A 26,675-nucleotide genomic window follows, 5' to 3' on the forward strand; every position below is an offset into this window, starting at 1 on the left:
CAGAGGACAATTATTTATATTTACTTATAAATATTATTCACATACAACATTTATCAAGTATTTCGTAACATCAGTCACACATACAGATAAAGCAAGACATAAACAGTACACATATTTCAAGAACATCACTCTGCAGAGTACAATTATACACATTATTTATGTACGACATTTATTAAACATTTTATTACAACATCAGTGATACATACAGATATTGAGCAAAATATTGACCAGTATCTCAATACAAATTTTTGTGGCTACAACGTCAACAAAACGTATTCAATCAAAATAAATACTGAAAATGTGAGTAGCATCTGAAATCCATTCTTCCAAAACTAATTTGAATTTGTCAGCATGCATTACTATGACTTAATGCAATCCTCCTCTGGAGAGTACATGAACAGTTTCAGTGTACTATGCAGGTCTGCCATAAAAGATAAATAACAATCTCCTCAATGTTGTGTAACAATCTCCTCAATGTTGTTTGAATGAAAAACCAAGTATACATATATGCAAATCTGGGTAGACTTCTTTAATGAACTCCTTGACTGCAAACAGTATACACATGCATTCCAGATGCTAAAGAAAATTCCATGGGACCAAAGTGTCACAGGTCACAATCTTCAATCAACGGTTGTTCGCTATTCATTGTAAGTAAGAGGTAAACTATATATCAATATCAATAAAAAGAGAATGAAGAGATAGCTTCATCCATTGACAAGACCTGTATAGAACAAGCCATAACGATATGAATAACTTGAAAGTACTGAAACTGAACAAGTGTTTTAATTCAATACATAAGCTGTTACTGTCTCACCTGATGTGTGTAAGAACAAATTTCGTTTTCTTTTATCAGTTGTGGAGCCTGCACTCACATTCACATAGTCTTTATACAGATCACACAATCTCATAGCTAAAACGATACGCCTTCAAGGAATGGCACTCTATTCCAAAGTTGGTAGAAGCCGTATGAGTCAATATGAGAAATGTTAACAAGGAAATATAAAGCATGCAAAGCATCCCTTTGACAACAAGTGTAAAAAACACTGGGAGAACCTAATAAATATAAGTCATTGTCATGTAAGATATTTGTTAGTCAATAACTACACAATACACAGAAGATTTGAAAGTACTTCAACAAGTAGACAGTAGAGGTGCTGTCAAAGATTTTTTTTAAGAATTAAAATTAAAAATTGTACTTTTGATGCATTCGGAAAGACATGGCAACATCACATCCTCAATGCAGAAAAGATAAAAGAAGGAAGAAAAACTAAAAAATTGGCATTACTTTAGTTGAACAAACGAATACGCGTTGTGATTTTTTTTTTGCATATTGGGCATTTTTTAAGTTGCTCACTGCAATTCCAACAAGTGCAGTGGCCACATTTGAAAGCCACAGTTTTCTCTTTATCCAAACAAACCGGACATGTCATGCGCTCTTTAACATCTTCTGGGTCTACTTCGTCAAAATGAGATTTCATTGGGTCTGAAACCTTTGGCGAGTTGGCTCCTCGGTGGTGATCGGGGCCAGTTGACTGTGAAGTGGCCCCTGTTGCTGCCTCTGTCGAGTTTGAGGTGGTGACTCGCCGTGAGGACGAACCTCGGGCATTTAGTATCAGCTTCATGGCCTGATCCCTCCTGCGATCCAGCATCCTTTGCTAAAGAAAATATGAGTACGGTTGGAAGATCAATCAAAAAGACCTTGAGAGGATTATAACTTACAACTAAGAAAAAACCCAAAAAAAACAAACAAAAAAACCTAAAAAAAACCCACCAACAACAACAACAATGTAACAAAATTGCAGGGGATTTATTAATAGAGCAGACTACTCTGAAAGTTGAAGGGGGGGGGGGGGGGGGTCCTTGCCTTCAAGGGCCAAATTTCAAGATTGAGGGAGAAACTAGGCATGGTATCATGACCTAAACTTTGAGGTGATACCCCTTAGAAATTTCCAAAATTATAAAGTATTCCAATAATTCAAATACTAAAGGACCAATGACAGCTGACATCAATGTGTGCATGTTAGGGATGGGAATCAAGTCTTGTTACACATCATGGCCTTACGACCTAATATATTGTGAAGGAACTAAAGGTGGCACTGAGCCCATGTCATCCAGTGCTCATACAACTGAGCCTTTGAATTATTTCCGTAAGCATTTTACAGCACTTGCAACACAATCAGGTCACATAAGTGCCGAAGACTAGGTGTTACAAGGGAGAAACAAACACAAAAATGAAGGAGAAGAGATTTTAAGGATGATAGATGTTTACTTTAGTTTAGTAGAGGTTTTACGACGCTCGCAACAGCATAAGGCGGTCCCCATGGTTTCATGCACCCCGCATAATTTAACAAAATTTGATCATTTTTTGCATAATTACTTATTATTTTCCTTCATCATTCTTTGTTACAATTGATTTCACATTTCTGGGCTCAATTTGCATAATTTCAGAATTTTTCTTGCATAAATCAAAGGGGACAGAAAAGGTCATATATAAGTGCCAAGGGGTGGATGTCAACAGAGAAGTCCTTACAGGGAATCAGGCTTACTCTGCTCACCTCTCTAGCTTCAACAGCACAAAGTCTGCTTCGACTATCAAGGCACCCCGGAAATAGCGGGTGACAAGAGTGTCACAAACAAAACATACAAAAGAAGTAAAGGAAAAATGACGATAGTAAGGATTAGGAAAGAAAAACAGCAGTCCCCCTTTGCAGTTCAGGCAGTTATGAGCACGACATTGATGAATCAGCCCATTTACAATTTTACTGTGCATAGGAACATGTCAATGGCCTAAACACACTTCAGTCAGTAGCACCGAAGTAGATGATAGATGTTAGACAGGAAAGAAGGAGCAAATCACACCAGAGAACCTGCCGACCACCCACAAACAGAACCTGTCCTAGTGAAACTGCAGTTCATCAGTATAGTATGGCACAAAAGAGACAAGCATTAGCAGCAGAAATTTCAGAACTGATGACAATTTCAACTATTGCTTAATCTCTTTCTGTTCCCTACAAAGACTTTGTTTTCTGAGTCATGTACGCATCATACTCAGATGAAAGAACAATTGAAACATCAAAGTTTGACTGTGGAAAAAGTTTAAGCTGGTTATCCCCACCTCCATTATAGCTACTGAAATAATCTTTTTTAAAAATTAACGTCAGAAACATCATCAATATTTCAAAGTGGTAAAAATCTCTAGGGACAGCTGACAAACAAGAAGTGTAGGCCTAGGGTTGAGTTACTTAATATGACCTTCCACCCTTATGTGGTGTCGGTGGTCCAGTGGTCAGACTCTCAGACTCGCAACCATTTAATAAGGTCAAAAGGATGCGGGTTCGAATCCTGTTAGAGGCCTGATGTAGTGTCCTCACTTCACCCAGGTGGGAATTGGTACCCGGCTATGGACAGAAAGATCTGGCCTGTTTGTTAGTGTTTGAGCGCTTAATCATCTGTTTGCACTGTATGCTTCCCGGGAAGCTGAGAATGTTTCAGAGTGTTCTATGATCTACTTGGGTAATAATACAGTGTAAATTGTAAAGCACATAGAGCTTGCTGTCTAGTGGGGATATGCATGATACAAAAGCTATTTATTCATTAACATTATTATCTTATCTGATCCTGCAGATGTACATAATATAATCCTACAAGAATCTGCCCCAACCAGGCAACCCTGACAGAAAGATCAGACTGGGTACCTCAGGGGACCTAGGAGTGACAATCTCCGCCGTGTGATGATGAGAGTGATGCTTCGCTACCCTGCAGGACACGCAAAGGTCGTAGTTTGGGCAGTCTAGGCACTTGTAGCGGATGCCACGGATGGGATTCATTCCACAAACATCACATATGATGCCAGTATGGATTTTTCCATCGCTAGACACTTCATTTACCTGTCAAATAAAAGCGAATAAATGAAGACATTTTTCTAATACTAAATTGTAAACAAAAATTGACTATCAAGAACCACAATTCCTTTTCTATACTAAAAGGTTTATCCATAGTTTAAAAAATAGACCGACCTGAATAAACTTATAAGTTATATTATCATGTTCAAAATGCTGCCGGTCAAATTTAAAACTCATAGATTAACAGGAATTTTTTTTTTAACAAGTTTGACCCAAATATTTTACTTTATCAGAGATCTGGTCTATTTTGGGGTCACAATGTCAGTTGCTAGTAAATATCGAAGTACTGGGATGGTTAGCTCATAAAGTGAACTTTGAAGCTGTGCATCAGCCTAAGAAACTACTAAATTGCAGTATAACTTCATATTATGAGTTGCACATTCATTCCATAAAGAAATACAAAAATTTATAAAGCAAGACCAAGGAAAATTCCAAGTGTCATGGTTTTATGCCAAATTATAAAAACCCACTGGTTGCAAGAAATAGAAAGGGGCTCTCATAGTAGAGAAGTTACAGTGTTCACCTCTCATTCAATAAGTCAAGGGTTTGAATCTCGACAATTACAGAAAATTTTCTTCTCTTAAATTCTCTCCTTTCACATTTTTTCATGCTCTCTATGTTCTGTCGTCTGCTTTCGTCTCCACTTTCTGCTGCCTTTCTACTGCTATATCTTGGCTACTTCTTACAGCTGTCTTTCAGCCACAGCCCTGATCTTATGACAGGTAAGATCTAAGACCTAGCTTTCCTCAGATAAGGGTGAAAAATCTCGGAGGTCCCGTGCGCAAGTTGCACATGTTAAAGGTCCCTAGGAGGTCCAAAATTCATAAGAGTAGGCTGCAGCCGCCACCCGGGCAAAATTCAAAATTTCCTACCAACTAAAAATGTTTGATGTGTTCCGCACACTCATATACCTAATGCAGCTGCGAGCGCCGTAAAACACTTACACAATAAAAAAAAAAAGAAAAGAAAATGGAGACGAGTGAAACCAAAGCAATGCTCAAACTGCTTTCAATGAAAACAACTTAATTTTCCACTTTGAATTTTCAAGAAAGTCACCAAAACCATGACTCAAAAAAAATTTTTTAATGGGTAAAGAGAGAGAGAAAGACAAATATTTCATCACTGTCTTACAAATTTTTCTATTCCACACGGAAGACATGTCTTCTGAGGATTTGGTAATAATCTTGCTTCATGTAAAATATGACCTCTGAAATCTTTTATAATATTTTTAAATTAAACGTTATCTATTTAAACCCCAAAGGCAAAAAATACACCACCAGAAACCCCATCCAAAGCTCTGTAATTCTCTGCCAATTGAAGATTGTATTTAATCCTCAATCTTTCGACCAAGCATTCAAATGCACAGGCGTCAATCGTTTAACCGGCTGACCTCCCATTCCGAGCGCAAGGAGCTTCGCTTTCCACGGGGATTCTCCAGCTCCAAATACACAAATAGCTTACACCATTGTAGCAAAGAAAAGTAAACCTTTTCATGGCGTGCAGCATTTGGTATTTTATTGCAACAGAGCAAAGAAACAGCAATCCGAACGATCCAAATTTCACCAAAACCACCCCCCCCACTCAGAGGTCCACAAGTCAGCCTACGTACCGTGTTTACACTATGTATTTCTGAGTAAGCATGTGAGGCAGCATGGTGAAATCAGACGCTCGTTAAAATAATGTAACCAAGGAGGCCGTCACTTTTCGGGTCACTGGGCAATTTTTTTTCTTGTAATTTTCGTTTTTTGATTCAACTGCTTCTATATAATCCATTTTAGAACACATTTCTCTGTGGATTTCATTAACAAACATTGATCAAGGGCACAAAAAATGGTAAATTTGCAGTTTCCAAGGACACTCAAGCTTTGAAAGTCTCGAAACTTTGGCGGCCATTCTCTCGCTAACTTTGCCTCTGACACCAGGTGACTCCCACCTTCTTCAAACTCAACTATCTTAACTTCTTTTCAAGATGGGTACTTCTTATGCCAAATGCAAGATGAATGAACAAACAAGCTTTAAGATGATATTAATTACTCCATACGCCCAAAAATTGACAAGCGCCTGATTCCACTGCGCCGTGGCACATATAAAGAAAAAAAGATCTAAATTCTTACCAATGACGCTCCCATCATAGCGTCCCCAACTCCGTGCATTATTCGTTCCTGAGAGAAAAACACAAGAACGCCTTTACGTAACAAGAGAATTGGAAATGGAAACTTTTTCTATGGTACAAAGAGAGATAAGTGAACTATTGCTACAGAGTGGTTATGCCAGCCTACAAAAGAGGGATAAATCTTATTAACAAATTTTTTTAAGTTGTACTTTTTTAAAAATATATATATAAAGGTGAAACCCTTTTTTGAGTGTGGTAAACTTCTTTCTTCTAGTTTATCTTTACATGGACATATCCAAGTCTCTAGTGCAAAGGCAGCTCTTCACCGCAGGTCCTCCAGGTCTCCATCGGGTTTTGTGTCTCCTTGGCTAGGTGGCTAGGGTTGAGCCAATATTTCCTTCTAAGCGCCTCAAGCATTGGGCAGGCTCGCAGCAAATGGTTCCCTGTTAGAACAGTTCCCCACTGACACTGCTCTAAATTTCCAACCTTGAAATTCATGTGGAGGAGGTCTTTCAGTCGGTTGTGTCCTGTTCTATATCAGAACAGAACGACTTACTCTTGACAGGTGAGGAGGTTGTAGGGGCCGTCCCGGTTATAGTGTGGATGTTGTTCCTTCCACCATAGTCCCCTTTAATGATGAAGTTGGCCTCTGAATGGCTTGTCCATTTTTCAGGTTGCTCTGAGTGAAACCCTTGTTTTGCTAAAGAACCAGCAATCTCATTCCTAAACAAGTTACAGTGAGATGGTATCCACTGTAGCACAACTGTGTGGTTTTTGTAGAGGTCTGCAATCGTTGTAGTAGGGTCATTTAAGTCACTTTCACTGTTTGATTGAAAGGCTTGTAATACAGAAAGAGTGTCTGTGAGGAGGACCATGTTGTGAGAGGAGCATGGGTCAGATCTGATTCGAGAAGCTGCAGTTTTCAGAACAACTATTTCAGCTTTGTACTCTTAGGGTGGAGACAAACTGCAACGCTGTCTTTGACTTCCTCTCCTGTTGGGAACTGAATGTATATTCCTGCCCCTCCATTCCAAACTGCATCCTCAGCCGATCCATCTGGGTAGACTCGTCCATAGTTCCTTCGGATAGCATTTCTCAAGGCGTTCGGATGCCAGAGCCCTTCTTCCTAGGCAGGTCTGTGAGTCCTTTCTACTCATGGGAAGCTGTTTTGTATGTGTAGCGATTAGATCTTCCCAGGTGGGCCCAGCAGTAAACAAGGGGATCTCTTCAGGCAGGGATTTTCATTTATGGGCAAATACTGATGCTCCAGTTCTTGCTCCGGTGTGCAAATCTTGCTTTTTAAAGTCAGTTTTGCACTGGCTGTGTGACTTTCTAGTTTTCAAGGGGAGTTTTTTTTAGCCTCCTGAATTTCGCCGTTTGGGTCAGGATCTTTTCATCTCCGGTATTTTCCATGGGTTGGAGTCCTGATGTTGTCTCAAGTGCAGCTATTGGTGTTGATTTCAGAGCTCCTGTGATGACACAAGCAGCCTGGTTCTGAACTTTGTCAACGCAGTCAAAGCTGATCTTTGCAGTGGTGCCCATTTGAAACAAGTTCCTCTGAGCACCACGGGACAAGGTTATCTGCATATATGGCTCCCTGTATTCTTCAGAGTAGGTCCTTGATGATATCATTGATGATTAGAAACAAGGTGATGTTTTCAAGAAACTTACAAACATGAAAGAACAATACAATGTATGTTCTTCGTACATGTACCAAAAATCAGTGAAATTTATGGACAACTTTAGAAATTTAAAAAGCTTTAAGTGCGAAAAATATAGTAGATTAAGATTAAATTTGTTGAAATTGAGAACATGTTGTACACACAGTAACATGGGCAAATATAATAGCATTTAGGTCGGGTATTCGCAGACTGAGAGGGAGACTTGGTCTTTTCTTGTGGTATGGAATATTCCGTGGTTACAGTGAGGATGCTGCATCTACATTTAGTGTCAAAAGAGTTGACTAAGTTATGACCTGCCCACCTGTAGCTGATGCGCATACAGAGCGGCCAGTGATCCCCATGTAACCCAGCACGGTGTGGATCTGACGGTGATTTAATGACTTCCACATGTCGCTGGGATGAGAAACTAAGAGGCATGATTTCGGCTAGTTTTCGGCGCTATGAGTTATACCAGTCTTGTGGAGATTTAGTCTGAGCCCATCTTTCTAGACCTTGTCAAAAGCCCTTTTCAGGTCTATCCATACAGTTAGCTCGGAAAGCAACCTCTACTTTCTGCACAATGTGGGTGATTTGGTCTTCATTTGAGCGATGCTGCCGGAAGTATGCTTGCTCATGGGAGAGGATGTTATTTTTCTCCATATGCCAGATAATCTTGTGCTGACTATTCTTTCTATGAGTTTGCCAACAGAGCTGCTGATACTTGGGGGTCTGTAGCTATTTACATGCTCAACAACATTTGCTTCTCGCCAGACTTGGGGGACCTGTCTCTTGTCTTGTCTTCCAACTACGATTGTAGATCAGGAGGAGTATTAATTTGTCTTGACAGCCCAAGAAGTGTTTCAACATCTCATTTGTAGTGGAATACTTAATGCAGCCAAGGCTCACCCACACTCTACCTCCAGTGGCCTTTCCTTGGTAATCTGACCCCTGGTTCAGATAGTAGCGTTGTCAGTCATGGATACTTTTCATTTCTCCGCCACTTTTGCAGCCAATCACACTTTACAGTCTATCACGATAATCCTTTCTATCATAAGTCCCACCTAACCGATCACTGTCTACCTCTGCTGTATCAATTGGACAAAATTGGGTTTTGAAATATTTTATTGCCTCTAATGACAGTCCCAAGCCTGTCTTGATGTGCATGGAAAAGGTTTAGCATTGTGAAATATAGTAGACTAGGAGATTGTCAAGTTGCACAGCTGTCAGATTGATCCAGCAGTGGCCCGTCAAGGAGAAAAGTAGAACAGATAAATCAATGTAGACCATCAAGTGGACCAGCACCCATGTTTAAATGTCAAAACAAGCCAAAACATGCAAATAGGCCATAACTACAGGGGTTTAAATATTCTACATCATCAAATGAAATCAGAATACAAGGACATTGAAAAGAAAAAAGCGAAGAAAAAACCAATAACGTTTATAAGCGGCACCAGATAATCTGATTTGGGTAGATGGCGGGTGTTCCGGTGTGGTTTGTGCCTTCTTTCCTATCCAACCTCTATCCTCCTCATCCCTCCTCCTTCTTCTTAGTGCTCTTTAATCTCTTGTAACACCTGTAATCTCTAGCATTTAGCTGACCATTGTGTAGCAAGTGCTATAAAACTTACTAAAACAAGATAAGGTGACATTCCATAAAATATCTACCTAACTTAACAAATAACAGCCCCCTAAAAAGAATAAATGAGATACCCTCTGGGCACTAGTTGTGACAATCTCTCGCAAGGAATGAAAAGAGTGACGTCCCAGAGCCTTGCAGTCTGCACAAATTTCAATGTTAAGGCAAGTCCTGCAATCGTAGCGGATGCCACGGATGGGGCACACGCCACAAGCATCACATCGAATGCTGAAATGGATATGGTCATGTTCAGACGGTTCACTTTCCTGTCACGAAAAAACAAAGAGATGGAGAACTTAGGTTACCAAACAGCAAATCTTACACAAAAAGGAATGGTCAAGAAAAGCAATACCTTTTCTGTACTGAGCAGATTAAAACTGCTCTTAATTCATTCAACTGACTGACATGAGTGGCCAAAAGATATAAATGTGCTTACACATTCATAGTCTAAAATACGCATCTGAATCTAAAAATATAAGCTTAGGTTACGAAAGAGAAGTCTAGGAAAGCATCTACAACATTACATTTACCCTTTACTGCAAGCATAAACAAATATTACGCCAGAATCTCAAAATAAGAGTACTGCAATTCAATACAAACAAGTATGTGCTACCACTTTTATGCTCTCAAACGGATTAAAGTAAAATATAAAAACAGAATAAACCCCAGCAATATTCCATGCATTTTTTGGGGTAAAAAAATTAAAGAGTAAAAGATCATAATTCTCACCCCATCATGATTTCCCAAAGAATATCGCTCTCGCTCCTGAAAGAAAAAACACTTTAACATTCCATTAAATAGCATAAGAATTGAAATCTTTCTTAGCAGATTAAAGAAAAATACATGTATTCTTACAATTCCATCAACACAATTTGTGCCATGATGCGGTAGAATCAGGCATTCCTGAATTTTTTAGCATACGGACGTTCTTAAACCCTATTCATTTGCCTTTCTTTGGGTGAAAAAAAAATGCCCATTTATCATCGATAGAAGTCAAGGTATTTTAGATTAAAGGAGGTGGGCCTGGTGTCAGAGGTTTGAAATAGTAAGAAAATGGTCGCCAAATTATGCTGACTTCAAGTTTTTAAATGGATATATAAATGTGTACAGCCAAAAAAAACCAAAAACTTTGATCACAAAAAATCGTCAAACCGGTGGAAAATATGTTTCTTTGATTTTACTATTCTGATGAGTGCCTGATTTCATCATGATGTCACATTTCTTCTTTTTTTTTTTTAAGATAAGACACATCTTTATTGTCCAGATCCTGGCATATTGGTTTGGTGTTCCACCATGTGTACACACACATACACACACACATACACACATTTCGATTATACCGAAATGGTGTATCTTTCTCATCCCAAGATGGCCCTGACATGCAGGACCTAAAGTCACCTCTTAAATCATCTAATCGTGTTGATGGGGGCAAAAAAAAACACCTGCATTAAATTTTAAGATTTTTAACAGGTGGAGCAGATCAGCTGCTGGCAAACACATAAGCACAATAAATCTACGTATAAAGCTAAAATCCTTTTCCTTCCACATTACGACTTGTTAAATGAAGAATGTAAAATAGCAAAAATAGTATGAGGGCGGGGGTGGGGCCTGTTGGAAGAAGCATTAAGATAGTGGCATAGGGCATTAAAGGGCACTGGTGTCTGAGGAAGCTACTGAGGATCAGACGGACACACAGGATCACAAACGAGGAAGTATTAAGAAGAACAAGACAGAGCCCAGTCTGAGGTGAGGTAGGAAGAAGGCCTTGGCGATGGATTGGACACACTTTCAGGAAGTCAAGCAGCTGCATAATAAGGAAAGTGCTAGATTGGAACCCACAGGGTAAAAGATCAAGAGGAAGACCACGAGGAACCTGGAGAAGAGTCACGGAAAGGGATGTGCAGAAAAGTTGAAAGACCTGGAGTGACATCAAGCGACTAGCCCAGGATAGGGAAAGGTGGAAAGTGTTTGTTCATGGCCTATATCCTGATCCAGGGTGAGAAAGGCAATGATGATGACACAATTCTGATCATCCGTCTGGCAGTTCTACTGCCTTTATCATTCTAACCTGAACAGACTTGCATATCAAAACAAGCCAAAATAGACCACTGGAACATTTACACAAAACAACTGCATTTAATTTAAATATTGTGCTTCTCAAACAAAGGAAATCAAAATAAAAAGAAATTACAAACAAAAATAATGTCACAAATTTGCACCACAGCTATTTTGACCTGTAAATGTTGTATCCAATTTCTCAAAGTCAACATGAAACGGGGATCAGTCTTGTTCTCTCTACATGGGCCATATTCCTCCATAGTATGATCCGAGTGACGACCATTAATCTTGCAGAAAGAACAAAGGTCAAAATTAAAGCAGACCTTGCACCTGTAGCGGACGCCACAGATGGGATTCTTGTTACAAGCATCACATTTGATGCCATGATGGAAGTAAGCACGGCCAGATGATCGATTTGCCTGTCAAAAAATGAAATAAATACCAGAACTTCATTTTCCTGTACCAGATCTGAAACAAGCATTGTTCTCTTTGTTTCATGGGTCTGACCAAAAATTAAAGTCCTTAATTTTGATAGATCTATCCCAGTAAATACAAACAAAACATTGGATTACATATTCACATGAGGCCTGAAATTTAAGCATCTAGATCTCAAAAGGGAAGATACACTTATGAAACAAATACTTGAGAGTCAGCTCAAATTAATATAGCAATGACATTTTGCTTACCCAATACTGTGAACATTTTTATACATTAAAATTCTGAAAATTAGATTTAGCTGCCAGTATATTGATAGCAGTATAAATTGTACTTAATTCCAAACAATTCACTTCTCTACACTGTTTACTCATCAGTATATTATACACAATAAAATGGACTGAAGAAAAATATGACAGTAGTATAAGCAATCACAATATTTTGTGACAATTTTAAGTCAGACACAATCTTTTTTAAAGCTATCCAAATTCTCACCACACACGGCTTCTGTAATAGACGGACCATCACTGAATCGTCATAACGATCAATTCGTCGTTCCTGAGAGAAAAGCACATTCAGTACACTACAATGTAACACACGAATTGAAAACTGTTTAATAAAAGGATGCAAACAAAAAGAAAATTAGATAAAAAAAAGGGGGAAAAATGCTGATTTCTTTGATTGCATTATTTTGACGAGCACCTTATTTCACCACAATGCCTCACAAATACATCTGAATGTGAATCAGAAATTGGTCTTATGAAGGTTTTTTTCGTTTTAGTATGATGTAATGCAGCGCTCGCAACTGCATAAGGTCATATGAGCGCGCAAAACAAGTTGGTTTTTTCTCAATAGTTCATTTCTCTGCCTGATACTAGTCAATATTTCTATTTAAAATTGTAGAAACGCTAAAAATCGAGTGTAAATAGATTTTACATTTAAATTTAAATTTAAAACAACTTTCTAAATAACACTTAAAAATTTCAAACAATCTATTTTATAACTTACCATAAAGGCCAATGGCCTTCATAAAATCTGAAATTCTGCTGGGAACAACAACGGGAAAAATATCTTTCAATTTTTTGTATTTAAAATATTTCCTTCAGGTCTCTCCGAAGTCTAGACATTCGGTTAAAATGTTTCTAATGGTAAAATCTGTGTCGCATCCGACACAGAACGGCTTCTCGTCTCCATGAAGGAAGTATTTGAGTGTTAGGGCCGTGTGTCCGATGCATAATCGAGTGAAAATGACTTCGTCTCTTCTGGAGAGGCTCGAAGGATTTCGCGGTCCCAGTTTGGGTTTAATATTGAGAAGTTTGTTTTTTGTTTTTTCCAATGGCTCTCCCACAGACAGGAGGTGTACTTTTTTACTTCATTTTTAAAGTCAGTCAGAGGAATTGTGTTCGTCGTTGAATCTACCTGCTCGTTTCCTCGGATGCCCACATAGCTAGGTATCCATGCGAACACCATACCTTTCCCTGTTTCAGTCAAGACGTGTATCCTTTGTTACAACAGCCTAACTATTTTTGGGTGTAGGAGTGTGTTGTTTGTAAGTGAGGTGATAAAAGACACAAAGTCAGAAAGGATAAGGAAAGATTTGTTAGGAGAATTTTCTATGGAGTCCAGTGCCATGTCAATGGCAGTGGCCTCCGGAGAGAAAATAGAGGCTTCAGGATGGAGTCTCCTCTGGTATGTGTACTGTTTGAAGATAGGGCTGCGGCGCCCACATCATTGTCTTTTTTGGAGCCATCTGTGAAGATAAGCTCCGCACCGGGTATTTTTCTATATAAGTTTTTTGTATTCTGCTTTAAATGTTTTGGAGTTTGTGCTTGCTTTGTCGAGTGTGGTCAGTTGTAAGTCTACTTTTGCCTTGGTGAGGTGCCACGGAGGGAGGTCGGGGAAAAGAAGTTGTTGGATGTCTTGTTTGGAAAAGTGTATGTTTTTGAGGTTCTCAAGGATTCTGAGGCCAAAGAGTTTGATGAGTTTTTCGTTGTTTTGGAATTTGTTTACGGTTTCAGGGTTTTTAAAAAAATGCAGTCACATGCTGGGTTCCCTGGTGTTGAGCTCTGTTTAATTGCATATTGTAGTGAAAGTTGTGAGCGTCTGAGTGTGAGTGATGGTATGTTTGCTTCGGCCTGGAGGCTCTCCACCTAACCAGAGAAGTGCGGAAAGCCCCCAGAGCGAGGCGGAGGCCTTGGTTTTGCACTGGGTCTTGCATTTTTAGGACGTGTGGTTTTGCCGATCCGTAGACTGGACAGCTGTAGTCAAGCCTGGATCGGACAAGGGATATGTACAAGTGAAGAAGGTGTTTTGAGTCCCCGCCCCACTCCGGATGCGATAGATTTTTCAAAGCATTTAACCCTTTCTGGCACCTCACACGAAGGTCTTTGATGTGTGGTATGAATGTGAGTTTTTTGTCGAATATAACGCCGAGGAAATGAGCCTGGTCCTGGACAGGAATCCTTTCCCAACATAGTGTCAAATCCGGCTGCAGCACTCGTCTGCCTGATTGGCAGAAGTGTACTGCAACCGTCTTTGACGGGGGAAAACTTGAACCCGTTATTGTTAGCCCACTTTTCAAGTTTGTACAGTTGCCTTTCCATAGATCTTAGTAGGGGATTTTTTTAATGGCAGCATATCAAGAAGTCGTCAACGTATAACGAGCTGTCTATACTATTTTGGAGGGTTTTTACAATGGAATCTATTTTTATTTCAAATAGGAGAGGAGAAAGGATGCTCCCCTGGGGGACACCCTCCTCCTGTTGGTGGGGGTCTGAAAGGGAGGATCCGACACGAACCTGGAAGGAACGGTTCTTGAGGAAATTGCCAATGAAGGCAGGGAGGTGACCGCGTATGCCGAGAGCGTGTAGGTCTCTGAGACATAGCTGCCACTCAGGAATTTAAAAAAAGGAGGAAATTCATGCCAAGGCGGATGCGCCCTCTCCGAAGGCCGGAGTAAAACCAGTGAGATCCAGACGCAATATATACTGGAAAATGTAGCCTATGGTTTTGGAAAGGAAAACTGTCATAATTGTTAACCATAGGCAACTGAATTAAAATGTATTTGAAAAAAAAACAACAACAAAAAACAAAGGCACTAAGTAGACTAACAAGTATTTGTTGAGTCAATTTGACACAGTTTGGACTTGGTGACTAAAAATCCAGTTTTTGTTGCAAGCTGGTGTCTTATAAAAAGATTTCTTTCACTTTAAACGTGTAGATCTACATCGATGTACAGCGCGCGCAGTATTGGATCAAGGAGGCAACACCTTTGCCGCTGTACTGAGCACTCCTGTACAATTGCGGTCCCGTTTGCACTTAACTTACTAGTCCTTCTGTAGTGTGTAGATCTAACCTGAATTAAAATTATAGCCTAGGCTATCTAATCTAGATCTAGAATCTAGATATCTAAATATGTGTAAATCTAGATTATATCTAGAGATAGATTTAGATCTAGAGCCTAGATTCACTTCAACAGCCACAATAGCCGTCATGTAAACAAACGGGACCGCAATCGTGCCGGAGTGCCAAGGGCCGCGATTTCTTTATCGCACCAAACGCAAAGTGCAGCAAGCTGAGATCCTTTTATTTTTGCATTCTGCATCAATTTCTCTTGAATTTCCGCCGTTTTCAATGACAACTTGGCGTGCTAACGTCCGTCCCAATGTCCGATCGACACTGTGTTGCTCCTCAATAAACAAAGTGAAACTAGCGCTAGGCTTAGAAGAACGGAAGTAGAAAGCTACGGGCGGACATGCACAAGCTGCGTTTTCGTCTCTGTCCCAGTTCAGTGTTTTCCGCGTGTAAAAAAGTATCGCAATTTGCGACCGAGCGCGGTCCAGCGGAGGAAGGAGGAAAGTAGCGGGAAAAGCTAGATGAAGCGGAGTTTCCGCTATTTAGCGGGAAAGTGGCAGCTACGCTGAGAATGCAGCACTTCCAGGTCGTGTCGAAGGCTTTTTCTAGGTCGAAAAAGATGGCGATCATGTGGTCCCCTTTTGCAAACGTCTCACGTATAAAAGTCTCCAGGCAGACCAGGTGGTCCAGAGTGGATCGAGTTTTCCTGAATCCGCACTGGAGACCGCTCAGCCAGCCCGTCGTCTCCAGAAACCACATGAGTCGCCTGCGGATCATTTTTTCTAAGTTTGCACTGATAGCTCGTTACACGGCGCACTGGCAGAGGAATTTTAGTTGCTGCGGGGGGTTTCTGGCAGGGCGCCTTATCACGTCGGGGTCGCGAGGGTCTTTTGGTACTTTTCAACGTACAATTTAAGGTGTATCCTTGTATTTATGGTAATTCTCATTTAGTGCACCCAAAGCATGCATTTCTGCTCTTGAGACTCAAAAAAGAACGGATGTTGTAACTTGTCTGGTTATTTCGTTAGACGCGCTGGAGTCAGCAATGCTAAATTGTAATTTTTTTGGACTAGCGTGAATGAACAAAAAATCAAATATAAAAAAAAGACCTCGTTAAAATCTGTCGAACTTTTGGAACATGAACGAAATAGCATTGGTACAGATACTCAGAAAAGATGGTATCTGCGCATATAATAGAAAGCTGTAATTTTGCAACTTTATCCATCGGGCACACAAATCGCTATGAAGTAATTCCTCCAAACACAACTTTATGTGTCTAATATAATCGTGAATATTCGCATATTTTCTCGAAAGCTTATAAAAGTCACAATGAAGTTTCTCTATGAAAAGTACAAATCGATTTTAGTGCTAGAATACATCTTCAATGTAGATCTAATACACGAACAGCATTTGTTACATTCCAGAAATTCCTTACTTTTCTTAAAACGTTAAGTCTAGGTTTTGTAAGTTGACTGAATAATAGGGATGACCTCTCGTAATTGGGTTATAAGAATAATTTCTAGCTTTCCAGGGACATTGAATAAGCACCAGACTTTTCCAGCTTTATCTTTCGTTTCTATGACCATTTGCAATAACTGACAATGTGACTGATTTCTTTACATTCATAATTGTGTCCGCTCATATTTCCGACACAAAAACTAAGAATGAATGTGTAAGCTGTCAATAATTTTATTCCATATAAAAAGTTTATCTCTACCCATGTATTTACACGGTTTTGTGGGTTTTTTAATTGCTTAGATTCTATATTATATCTTTTTAGTTGTATGCAGGCTGCCACAGACACAGCATGATTCATGAACAAACGCATGGTAACTTTCTCTTGTTTAATAGTAAAATAAGAGCTAACGCTGATCGTCTTTAGTTAAAAAATGCAGATGTGCATCTTTCTTCTCTTATAACTTGACTATTTCTACTCGCGCAGATTTAAGATTTCTCATGTTAAAAGACATGATATTCGTAGTCAGTTTAACACAGATTTTGGAGAGATCTGTCGTGCCTTTTTTAAATTAACAATCATTTATTCATAAGTTTGTAACTAAAATAGGTAAGGACCAATTGGGTACTCTACAAACACTTGTCTAAAACAAAAACTAAGGCACAGAAATTAACCATTCTAACGCAGAATAAATCTCAAGACATTGAGCTTTTAGTACATCCGCGTAATGGTTTGCTATGAGGGATGGGGAAGAAGTTATATCGTTTTAAACATAGTCAAAATGCGAACTTCCTAACCGACACCGGCAAAGTTGCTTCAGGGCTTATTAACCCTGTGACCCCGAGGCGGGGAGCTCTGGCGGGCTGCTGAGTCACGCGAACTAAAAGTAACAGAATCGGGCAAAAAGTGACGCCGTGGTTAGTGCTATTGGCAGAGCTGTTAAAGTACTTTTAAAAAGGTACTTAAGTGCAAATTTAAGTACAATCTAAAATATGTACTTAAGTACAGTAAAAGTACTTTCCTGTAAAATGTACTTGAGTACAAGTACTTTTTAAAAAAGTACTTATGAGTACATTTTGAGTACTTTCTGCTAATATGCTAAAACACTTCAGTGCTAATGCAAAACATCATATTGAATAACATATCTAGTATAATTGACAAATTCGGCCATTTATTACTAATAATGTAAACAGTATACAAACCATTTGAATATACGCTCTGAACGTATGTGAAAATTGTCCGTGTAATTGAAAAAAACCCCAGCAAACAAACAAACGCAACTAGTGAGTAAGTGATATTATAAATAGAACTTGTTTGAGCAAGACAATATGATCAAATGTAAGTCAGTCCTAGAGGTCGGAAAGTAGAAAAAGTATCAAAATTGGAAAATATAGAGACAAAGTTGATCTAAGAAAATAAAAAATTGATGAAAATGGCCAGCAAAAAAAAGTGCTTTGAATTCTTCTTTAACAAATCCTCAAGGAATCAAGGTAGTCTTAAGCACAAACCACAAAAAAAGGAAAAAAGAAATTTAGGTAGCCTAAAAAATTGTTAGATTGATATACATTGAGAACTCAGTTTCAGTTTCAATTGATTATAATAGTGGTAAGACAGAGTTTGGTCACACTGTGTAGTCCACGGTGCACACGGCAAACCAAAATAGGCCTACATGTAATTTCCTAGAGTGTAGTAAGTGTAGTGTAACCAAAGATTCTCTACTACAGTAGTCTCCGCCTAAGATCCCAGTGCTCGGGAGCAAGGGAAATACGGGATCTTAGCCGACGAAGCTAAGGAAGAATCTAGAGTGACCCAAGAACTGATGTGACCCCTGGGTAGGTTTATGACATATAGCGAGCAAAGAGTGGTCATCCTTGATGACCAATCACAGTAGCATGGTGGCATGAGGCAAGCCATAATATTATACCGTACACTCATTAGCATATCGTCTCGAGATCTTTATCTACGTTTATCCAGTTGCCCCTCCCCTTTACCAGTCCAAAAATTGTAGCCTTCCATCTCTGATTGAGTCCCCCCGCCTTTGTCGTTACGTACCATTACGCTGTGACCACACCAATTAAAATTCAGGCTGTCTCGCAATTTCAGGAATAGAGAAAAACTGCCTTCAACTTCAATGGTCAGGGAAGAGTTCACAGTTCGATGTGATCCTGTCTGGAGCGAACTTGTAGGCCCAACCCACCCAGCGAGGGATGAAAGTTCAGGTGGCGAGCTCAGATGCGAGTGCGATGTTTGGGGAAAAGAAACGCCCATCGGTCTGTTCACACCTCGGTGTGATCCCGTCTGGGGATCATTGTACCGTTTCATGGAGTTTTACAGCGCATGTGATCACTTTCACAAGAGTGGCTGATCTTTGACGCGACGGCAGTTCTTTAATCTCAACTTTTAACTCTTGGTTGATCGCCTGTGCCCGCCCGAGTGTTTGTTCCGTAAATTATGATCGGAAATGTCGGCACTTATTCTTTCATTAAGCTTCAAAAGTACTCAAAATGTACTTGAAAAGTACTCAAAAGTACTTTTATAAAAAGTATCGGAGTACAGTAAAAGTACTGGTTCTCAAAATGTACCGGAGTACAGTAAAAGTACCGAAAATTATAACGTAAGTACAAGTACCGGAGTACTTGTACTCCGTTACAACCAGCTCTGGCTATTGGTCTGTAATTGGATGCGTGTGTGTGGTCTTTGTTTGGTTTGGGATTGGAATGACAGTGACGAGACACCAAGACTTTGGAAAGGAGTGCCACCGCCACATGTCGTTGTATATGTATAGTAGGAGTGTAAGTGTTTCTGTGAGTAAGTGTCTAATGATCTGGTTGTGGATGTCATCCGGTCCCGGGGCTGTCTTGCCAAGGTCCGAGATGCACGATGTTAGTTCGTCTAATGTGAAGTCTGCGTTGTAGGTTTCAGTGTTGTTTGAGTGGAAGTTTAGGTGTTGTGTTCTATTAGTTTTGATGTTTTAAAAGGTGGTGATGTAGTTTGCTTGGGTCTTACAAAGTGCATCTAACAGAAGCAGTATTCCAAATACAAACTGTGACCATCAGCATTCGCCATCATGGTCCTTGTGCTTCACACTTAACAAATGTTGTACTTCCCAGCAGCAACATACTTCCTTCTCTGTATGAGAAAAACATGACAAACGGCAAACGTAAATTAAGTCACAAACAGGCTAAAAGATCAGATGACATACCACATTGGTTTTTGGCACGGCAATCTCAGTCATGTTATGCTCGGAGTGACATCCTTGTCCTTTACAGTTTGCACAAAGGTCAAAGTCAGGGCACTCCCTGCATTTGTAGCGTATGCCACGGATGGGATTCACATGACAAGCATCACACTGGATGCCAGTATGAATTACATCACTTCCAGATGATACATTTTCCTGCCAACAAAAAAGAAAGAAAGAAATGACGTGATGAAGAGACAACTTCTTCTTGCAACTTGCTTCCTTTTCTGTATGATACAGTGGAATCCTGTTATAACGAGAGGGAGGGGAGCGGTGTGAAATATCCATTATAGTTAAAGCAGGATTCTCCATTATAAAGGATCCAGTGATAAATTCAAGGGAAATAAAATTGTAGGCCTAATCTATGAGTAAGGTGTTCTGTTTGTATCTTTGTATTATCTCCCCTGATGATGATTGTGTTCAACGCAACCTCTAGGTTTTACTTGATCAAAAATCGAATCCGGTTTCTTTCTCTAGCACTAGCAATGTTGACAGCTCGACGTTGGCGATCAGAAAGAAAGGACTCTAGGCTGACTCGCCCGCTGTGTTGTCCCCTACCCCACCACACACTGTGGTGCGTTCCATCTGCTTGCGCACACTGGTTACACACCAATCCCTGCCCACCTCACACACTCACTCCATCCCATCACAGCACTGTGACCTCTCCATCCCGGCATCGGAGAAGTGAGAGGCATGGTAGGCCTAGATAATAGAGACTAGGCTGGCCTATCATGCGATGCGTTCTGCTTGTCTGCGCATGCCATAACCTCCTCACTCATTTGCGCCGGGCTTCATTGTCGGCACACTTTGTTTCGCTAGATCACCAACAAGTTTCTCAATGGCGAGGTTTTACATTATGCATAATTGGCCTTTGTGCAGTGCACAGCAGCAGCAATATTCCGCTATACCGACTAACATGTTTGTCAGATAGCACTATAGCAGTATTTTATTTACAAAGATAAAGAAGGGGGGAAAACGGGGTTTTAGAACAGTGTCTTTATAACAGACTTCTTGTTATTTCAGGACTCGTAAGTGGACTCCACAGTAGTAAAAATGATAAACGCCAAACATAAAATAGGTCACAAATGGGCTAAAAGATCAGATCTCATACCTTTTTGGTTTTTGGCACGGCAATCTCAGTCATGTTATGCTCAGAGTGACATCCTTGTCCTTTACAGTTTGCACAAAGGTCAAAGTCAGGGCACATCCTGCACTTGTAGCGTATGCCACGGATGGGATTCACAAGACAAGCATCACACTGGACGCCAGTATGAACTACATCGCTTCCAGATGATACATTTTCCTGCCGACAAAAAAAAAAAAAAAAAAAAAAGAAGGAAAGAGATAAAGTGATGAAGAGACAACTTCCTCTTGCATCTGAAATGAATAAAATGAGCAACAGTATCAGATATGATCTGTCATTTTATTTCAGTTATCTATGAGAAATTAACTCATTCAGTGCTACGGACGAGAATGCTCGCGAAACCCGGGCCCCATACACATACTAGTGACGAGTATTCTCGCGTTCTGCCTCGCTATCTTTATAGAAAGAATTACTCTATCTAATCCATACCAAGTTATTTTACTAATCGTGATGCACTAAGGAAAAGGTAAACGAGATATTTTTTCTGCTCCAACAGCTATTGAGCATGCTAGTTTTGATTAATTTTCGTGTGTAGACTGTAGACCTAACTGCATGTTGCCATAACAAAACTGCCCAGTATATGAGTACTGCTGGAGCACTCAGCACTGAATGAGTTAAGAGAATATGGGCTGTGCTGAAACTGAAACTAAAATTGGGTCAAAGCCAGTTCATGACATACAAATTCTACTGTACATCGAACAAATGATAAAACAATACTTTTGAATGTGAACAAATTTATACTAAGAAAACTGATAACCAGGGACACATATCTAACACACCATTACCTAATTGCATGCGGATAACTAATGCAAGAGTAAGTCGTCTGCCACAAGTGGGGCTTCCACATTAGCTTTATAAACGATGAAAAATGATATATAAATAACCAACAGACCAACATGAGGAATAACCAAAAAATACATGAAAAACAACATTAGAATTTAGACTGTGGTCGAATACTATCATAGTGGGAGATCGCTTGAATCAGAAATATAGATCATGACGAATGACAGAGAATCTGGGTCTCTCTTAAATCAAGTCCTAAACTAAGATGAATGTCCAAAACAAGACCCCCCCCCCCCAAATAAGTATTCACATAAAGATTCTATGACTTTACTTGGTATTACCTGCTGAGGGAAATACACAGAAAAAGTTTCATGGCCACCAATATATTGTCTGTCATAGCAGACCATACAGAGTATGTACTTTGGATCCTTTAAAAAGACGAAGCTCTGTCCACGTATTAGCTCATCCTTACAGACAAAGCATTCAGGCCTGGGAAAACCCATCTCTGCAATTTTGTTTTCAATAGCTGATCCTTGGTGCAGGAAAACTGTGAAATGAAGTGAAAGGATCATCAAAATTATAAAATATGAATGTACAACAAAACAAACATCATGTAAGGCAGTGTGGTGAAATCAGGCACTCATCAAAATGATGTAATCAAGGAAGTCAGCTTTTTTTCTGACTGTCGGGAAACTTTTTTCGAATTTCTTTTTTTGGTTTGACACCCAAGTCCATGTAATTGATTCAGCCTGCAGCACCCCTCACAATGGCTGACCATCTCCTGTGTTTTGACGCAAAGTGCAAAGCCGCTCAGAGCGGCTCTTATCTTGCTCCCTTTTCTTTGCATCACTTTCCTCTCGTCTTTTTTTCCTGACTGCTTACATTTCAACCCCTTTTCTTTTTTTTCATTGAATAGTATGTATCTGAACATTTCTGTATGCCCCACATCTTTAGGGCTTTATCAAAGTTATATATCTTAAAATTAAAATTTTTGGTGAGAAAACCCGTGAGGTCACCAATCGGTCATAAATTATTAGCGTCTGGAGTCAAAAGTAACTGCGGGCTGAATCAGTTAAAAACTCATTTCTTACTGGATTTTTATTTAAAACATTGATCAAAGGCACAAAATATCAAGGACACTCAAGCTTTGAAATTGAAAGTCATCAAACTGCTGGCCATTTTCTTGCTAATTTTGCCTTTGACACCAGCCTAAGCTCCTTCAATGCTAAATTTTATACATCTTGACTTATTTTTCCAGTAATTGTTTTACGGCGCTTGCAACTGCATAATATGGTCATATGAGCGTGCAGGACACATTAAACATTTTCAGTTGGTGGGAAATTTTGAATTGGCTACCTTTATTAATTCTCACCCCGGTGAGAATAACCTATGTCTCGTTATTCTCACCCCGGAGGACAATAACCCAAGACTCACTATTCTATTCTCTCCCCCCCCCCCCCTTGTGTGCGAATAGCTCCCACCCCGGTGTGGGCATGAAGCGAGGACTCCCCCCCCCCCCTGACCTCTTGCAGGCCAATAAAATCACTTAGGCCCTCGGTGGCTTACCGCAGGTGGTTGGGAAAAGACTGATGAGTGATTGGCCCTTGTTTCCTCATGTAGGCCAACTACAGATTTTAAAAATTACCATTGCCATAGCCTTAATTTGTTGTTTTATCATATATATAGCCCTCAGAGAATTAGGCTATGATTATGAGAACCGACAGGTACCAGAAAAAAAAATCCTTCTGCTCTTGACAGTTTTCTGGGATTTGGCTCCAAACTGACAAACCTGACTGTGACAATTCGGACAAGAACAGTGACGAACACGATGTTGTCACATCTAACGAACACGGTGATGTCAGATGTGGCATCAGCCCTGGCCCCCACAGGGTCATGTCCGCTAACCTCAGCCCTGATCCCTCTAGGGGCATTTCCGGTAAAACGAGGGGGTGAGAATAGCGAGACATGGGTTATTCTCACCTGGAACCACTTCCTTTTGAAATTTACATAGAATTAAGCTCAGAAATTTCGCTGTTAGGCTTAATTAGTGTGGTATAGACTCTTGTTCAATTAAAAACACATGAAGCTACAGCGTGCACCTTGCACACCTTTGTGATTGGCCCAAACATAGATTATGTACTTCTGCCATCTATTTTTGTCGTCTTCCTGGGCTGCCCCCAAGACTCTTGGGTTACCCTCAAGTCAAACTGTTGACTAGACCTCACCGTCTTTGGGTTTTTTTGGCATTAATTTGTGTTTATCTTTACGAAGTGACTATTTCTCCGAACGTTCGGAGAAATAGTGCCGATCTTTATTTCTCCGAACGGTTTCTGGCTTCCGGTCTCGTGATTTTTTGCCTATTTATTGCGAGAGTTGGACGCCAACTTTCATTCCTCCTAGGGGTGGGCAATGAGTCGCTTTGGGAAAATCCGGATACGTTGGTGCACCCCATTAGGAAAGTCCGAATAACTGGATTTTAACCCTAATTTCCTTTGCACCCCATTCTAAAGTGGGCGTGAGTCGCTCTTCAAAGTGGGTATGAATCACTTGTGAAACGGTCGGCGCTGCCTAATAAAAGATACCCTTCTTTTTATTATATCCTAGTTTACAATTATTGACTCATCTCAAAAGTCTGAATTCTCTCAAAGTTACAGATCCATTAGTTATATGTACGTGAACAGTAAGAAGAAACTGCGCCAGCTATTTTTTCCAATCTGTTTAGAGATAGAAGAAAGTATCCATTGGGACAAAATAAACGTGGTATGTAAATTGATTCACCACCGCAGTACCGGCGACAGCGACTGTGGGCAGGATGTGACGTCAAATCATGTCAAGGTCCCAACCCCCTCCCCCGCCCCTCTTTTTTTCCCCCCGTCCCCCAAACATGCCTTTGCGTGAAGGTGTTGATGACTGACGGACGTCATTCACAATACCACTACCACCTAGCCCTCCCCATCCGGTAGGAAAGCAGCTGTGATAGATCTAGATTCTAGATCTAGTAATTTTACCAACTCTATGATTAGTTTCTTGTTTTGTTTTTGTTGTTGTTTTGTTAACTGCATAGGTACATACCGGCCTGCACCCCGTCCCCCCACCCCCCCACCAATCACACATACACACACAGGCGCGCGCTCGCACACATTAAAAGCGACCTCCAAAAATATATAGATCACTGAACAATGAAAACGTAACAGTAGCCTAAGCTACAAAAGTCAAAGTGCAAATAGATCTAAGACACCAAACATGCTACAGGATTTCTCAGCCTTCAAAGTTTAAAGGCGCGAGTCGCAGACATCACACGTGCCGCCAATCCTAGTGTTGTCTTGTCTCCCAACGCGTCGTGATTAACTTCATCACTACGCTTATCATCTGCTAGGCCCAGTGTATATGACTTTTAGCCTTGTCTAGAAACCCCGTAAGTATCAGTCTGTCATGTCAGATCACGGGGAAGAAATATATTGTGCTCCCGTTAAACCCAGAGAAAGAGATCAACTAACAAAAAAACATATTCTGACACCAATGCCAAGGTCTAAAGGCTAAGTCAACTCAACAAGTCTAAAACAAGGGAAACAACCTCTAGTAGTAGTATAAGGTTTTACGGCGCTCGCAACTGCTAAGGTCATATGAGCGCGCGAAACACAAGTTGTTCACCTCTGCGAAAGTTCACTTCACGACTGGTAACTAATTTAATTTAAAATGCTAAAAAGTTAAAATATTCAAATTCGGTGTAAATACATTTGTGATCTAAAACAACTTTTAAGTAACAATAAAAATTTTAAATAATATCAGATTCACTTTACAACTCGCCATAAAGGCCAATGGCCTTTATAAAATTTAAAATTCTGCTGGGAACAACGACGGAGAAAATATCCTGCAATTTTTTGCATTTATAATATTTCCTTCGGATCTCTCCAAAGTCTAGACATTCTGTTAAAATGTGTCTAATGGTAAAATCTGTGTCGCATCCGACACAGAACGGCTTCTCCTCTCCCTGTAGGAGGTATTTGTGGGTCAGGGCCGTGTGTCCGATGCGCAATCGAGTAAAAATGACTTCGTCTCTTCTGGAGAGATCCGAAGGATTTCGCTGTTCTAGTCTGGGTTTAATTTCATATAATTTATTATTTTTCTGGTTTTCCCAGTGGCTCTCCCACAGACTGGAGGTATACTTTTTGACTTTATTTCTAAAGTCAGTCTGTGGGAGAGTGTTTGTCGTTGATCCCAGCAGAAGGGATGAGGCTTTCTTCGCCAGGTCGTCTACCTGCTCGTTTCCTCGGATGCCCACATGGCTTGGGATCCATGCGAACATGATGTTTTTTCCTGTTTCGGATAGTGTATGGATTTTCTGTTGTAGCCTAACTATTTTTGGGTGTAAGAGTGTGTAGTTTGTGAGTGTACGAACTTGATGCAAGACAGAGAGTCAGAAAGGATAAGGAAAGATTTGTTAGGAGAATTTTCTACAGAGTCCAGTGCCATGTCAATGGCAGTGGCCTCCGCAGTGAAAATGGAGGCTTCAGGATGGAGTCTCCTCTGGTGTGTATTGTTGGGAGATAGGGCTGCGGCGCCCACTTCATTGTCTTTTTTGGAGCCATCCGTGAAGATGAGCTCCGCACCGGGGTATTTATCTATTAGTTTTTTGTATTCTGCTTGAAATGTTTTGGTGTTTGTGCTTTCTTTGTTGTGTGTGGTCAGCTGTAAATCTACTTTTGCCTTGGTGAGGTGCCACGGAGGGAGGTCGGGGAAAAGAATTTGTTGGATGTCTTGTTTGGAAAAGTGTAAGTTTTTGAGGTCCTCAAGGATTCTGAGGCCGAAAGGTTTTATGAGTTTTTCGTTGTTTTGGAATCTGTTTCTGGTTTCTGGATTTGTTTGAAAAATGCTGTTGTGCGCTGGATTTTCCG

General features: G+C 40.2%; 1 protein-coding gene across 2 annotated transcripts in view; it reads right to left on the bottom strand.

Annotated features, from left to right (window-relative positions):
• Positions 1-131: 131 nt before the first annotated feature.
• Positions 132-26,675, bottom strand: part of LOC101858963 (E3 ubiquitin-protein ligase mind-bomb) — a 33,846-nt gene continuing 7,302 nt past the window's right edge. Inside the window, exons 2-11 of one of the 2 annotated variants that reach the window (XM_005106312.3) lie at positions 22,122-22,327; positions 20,965-21,156; positions 19,818-20,009; positions 12,301-12,363; positions 11,547-11,789; positions 10,042-10,077; positions 9,387-9,578; positions 6,017-6,064; positions 3,696-3,887; positions 132-1,655 (exon numbers count right to left, since the gene is read on the bottom strand). In XM_005106312.3, the coding sequence (XP_005106369.1) occupies positions 1,287-1,655; positions 3,696-3,887; positions 6,017-6,064; positions 9,387-9,578; positions 10,042-10,077; positions 11,547-11,789; positions 12,301-12,363; positions 19,818-20,009; positions 20,965-21,156; positions 22,122-22,283 (1,689 nt within the window). In that variant the 5' untranslated portion in view covers positions 22,284-22,327 and the 3' untranslated portion in view covers positions 132-1,286. The remainder of the gene's footprint in view (positions 1,656-3,695; positions 3,888-6,016; positions 6,065-9,386; positions 9,579-10,041; positions 10,078-11,546; positions 11,790-12,300; positions 12,364-19,817; positions 20,010-20,964; positions 21,157-22,121; positions 22,328-26,675) is intronic. The other variant, XM_005106313.3, reaches the window with a different exon arrangement.

This window comes from Aplysia californica, unplaced genomic scaffold (assembly GCF_000002075.1).
Source record: "Aplysia californica isolate F4 #8 unplaced genomic scaffold, AplCal3.0 scaffold00525, whole genome shotgun sequence".
NCBI classification, from domain to species: domain Eukaryota; kingdom Metazoa; phylum Mollusca; class Gastropoda; order Aplysiida; family Aplysiidae; genus Aplysia; species Aplysia californica.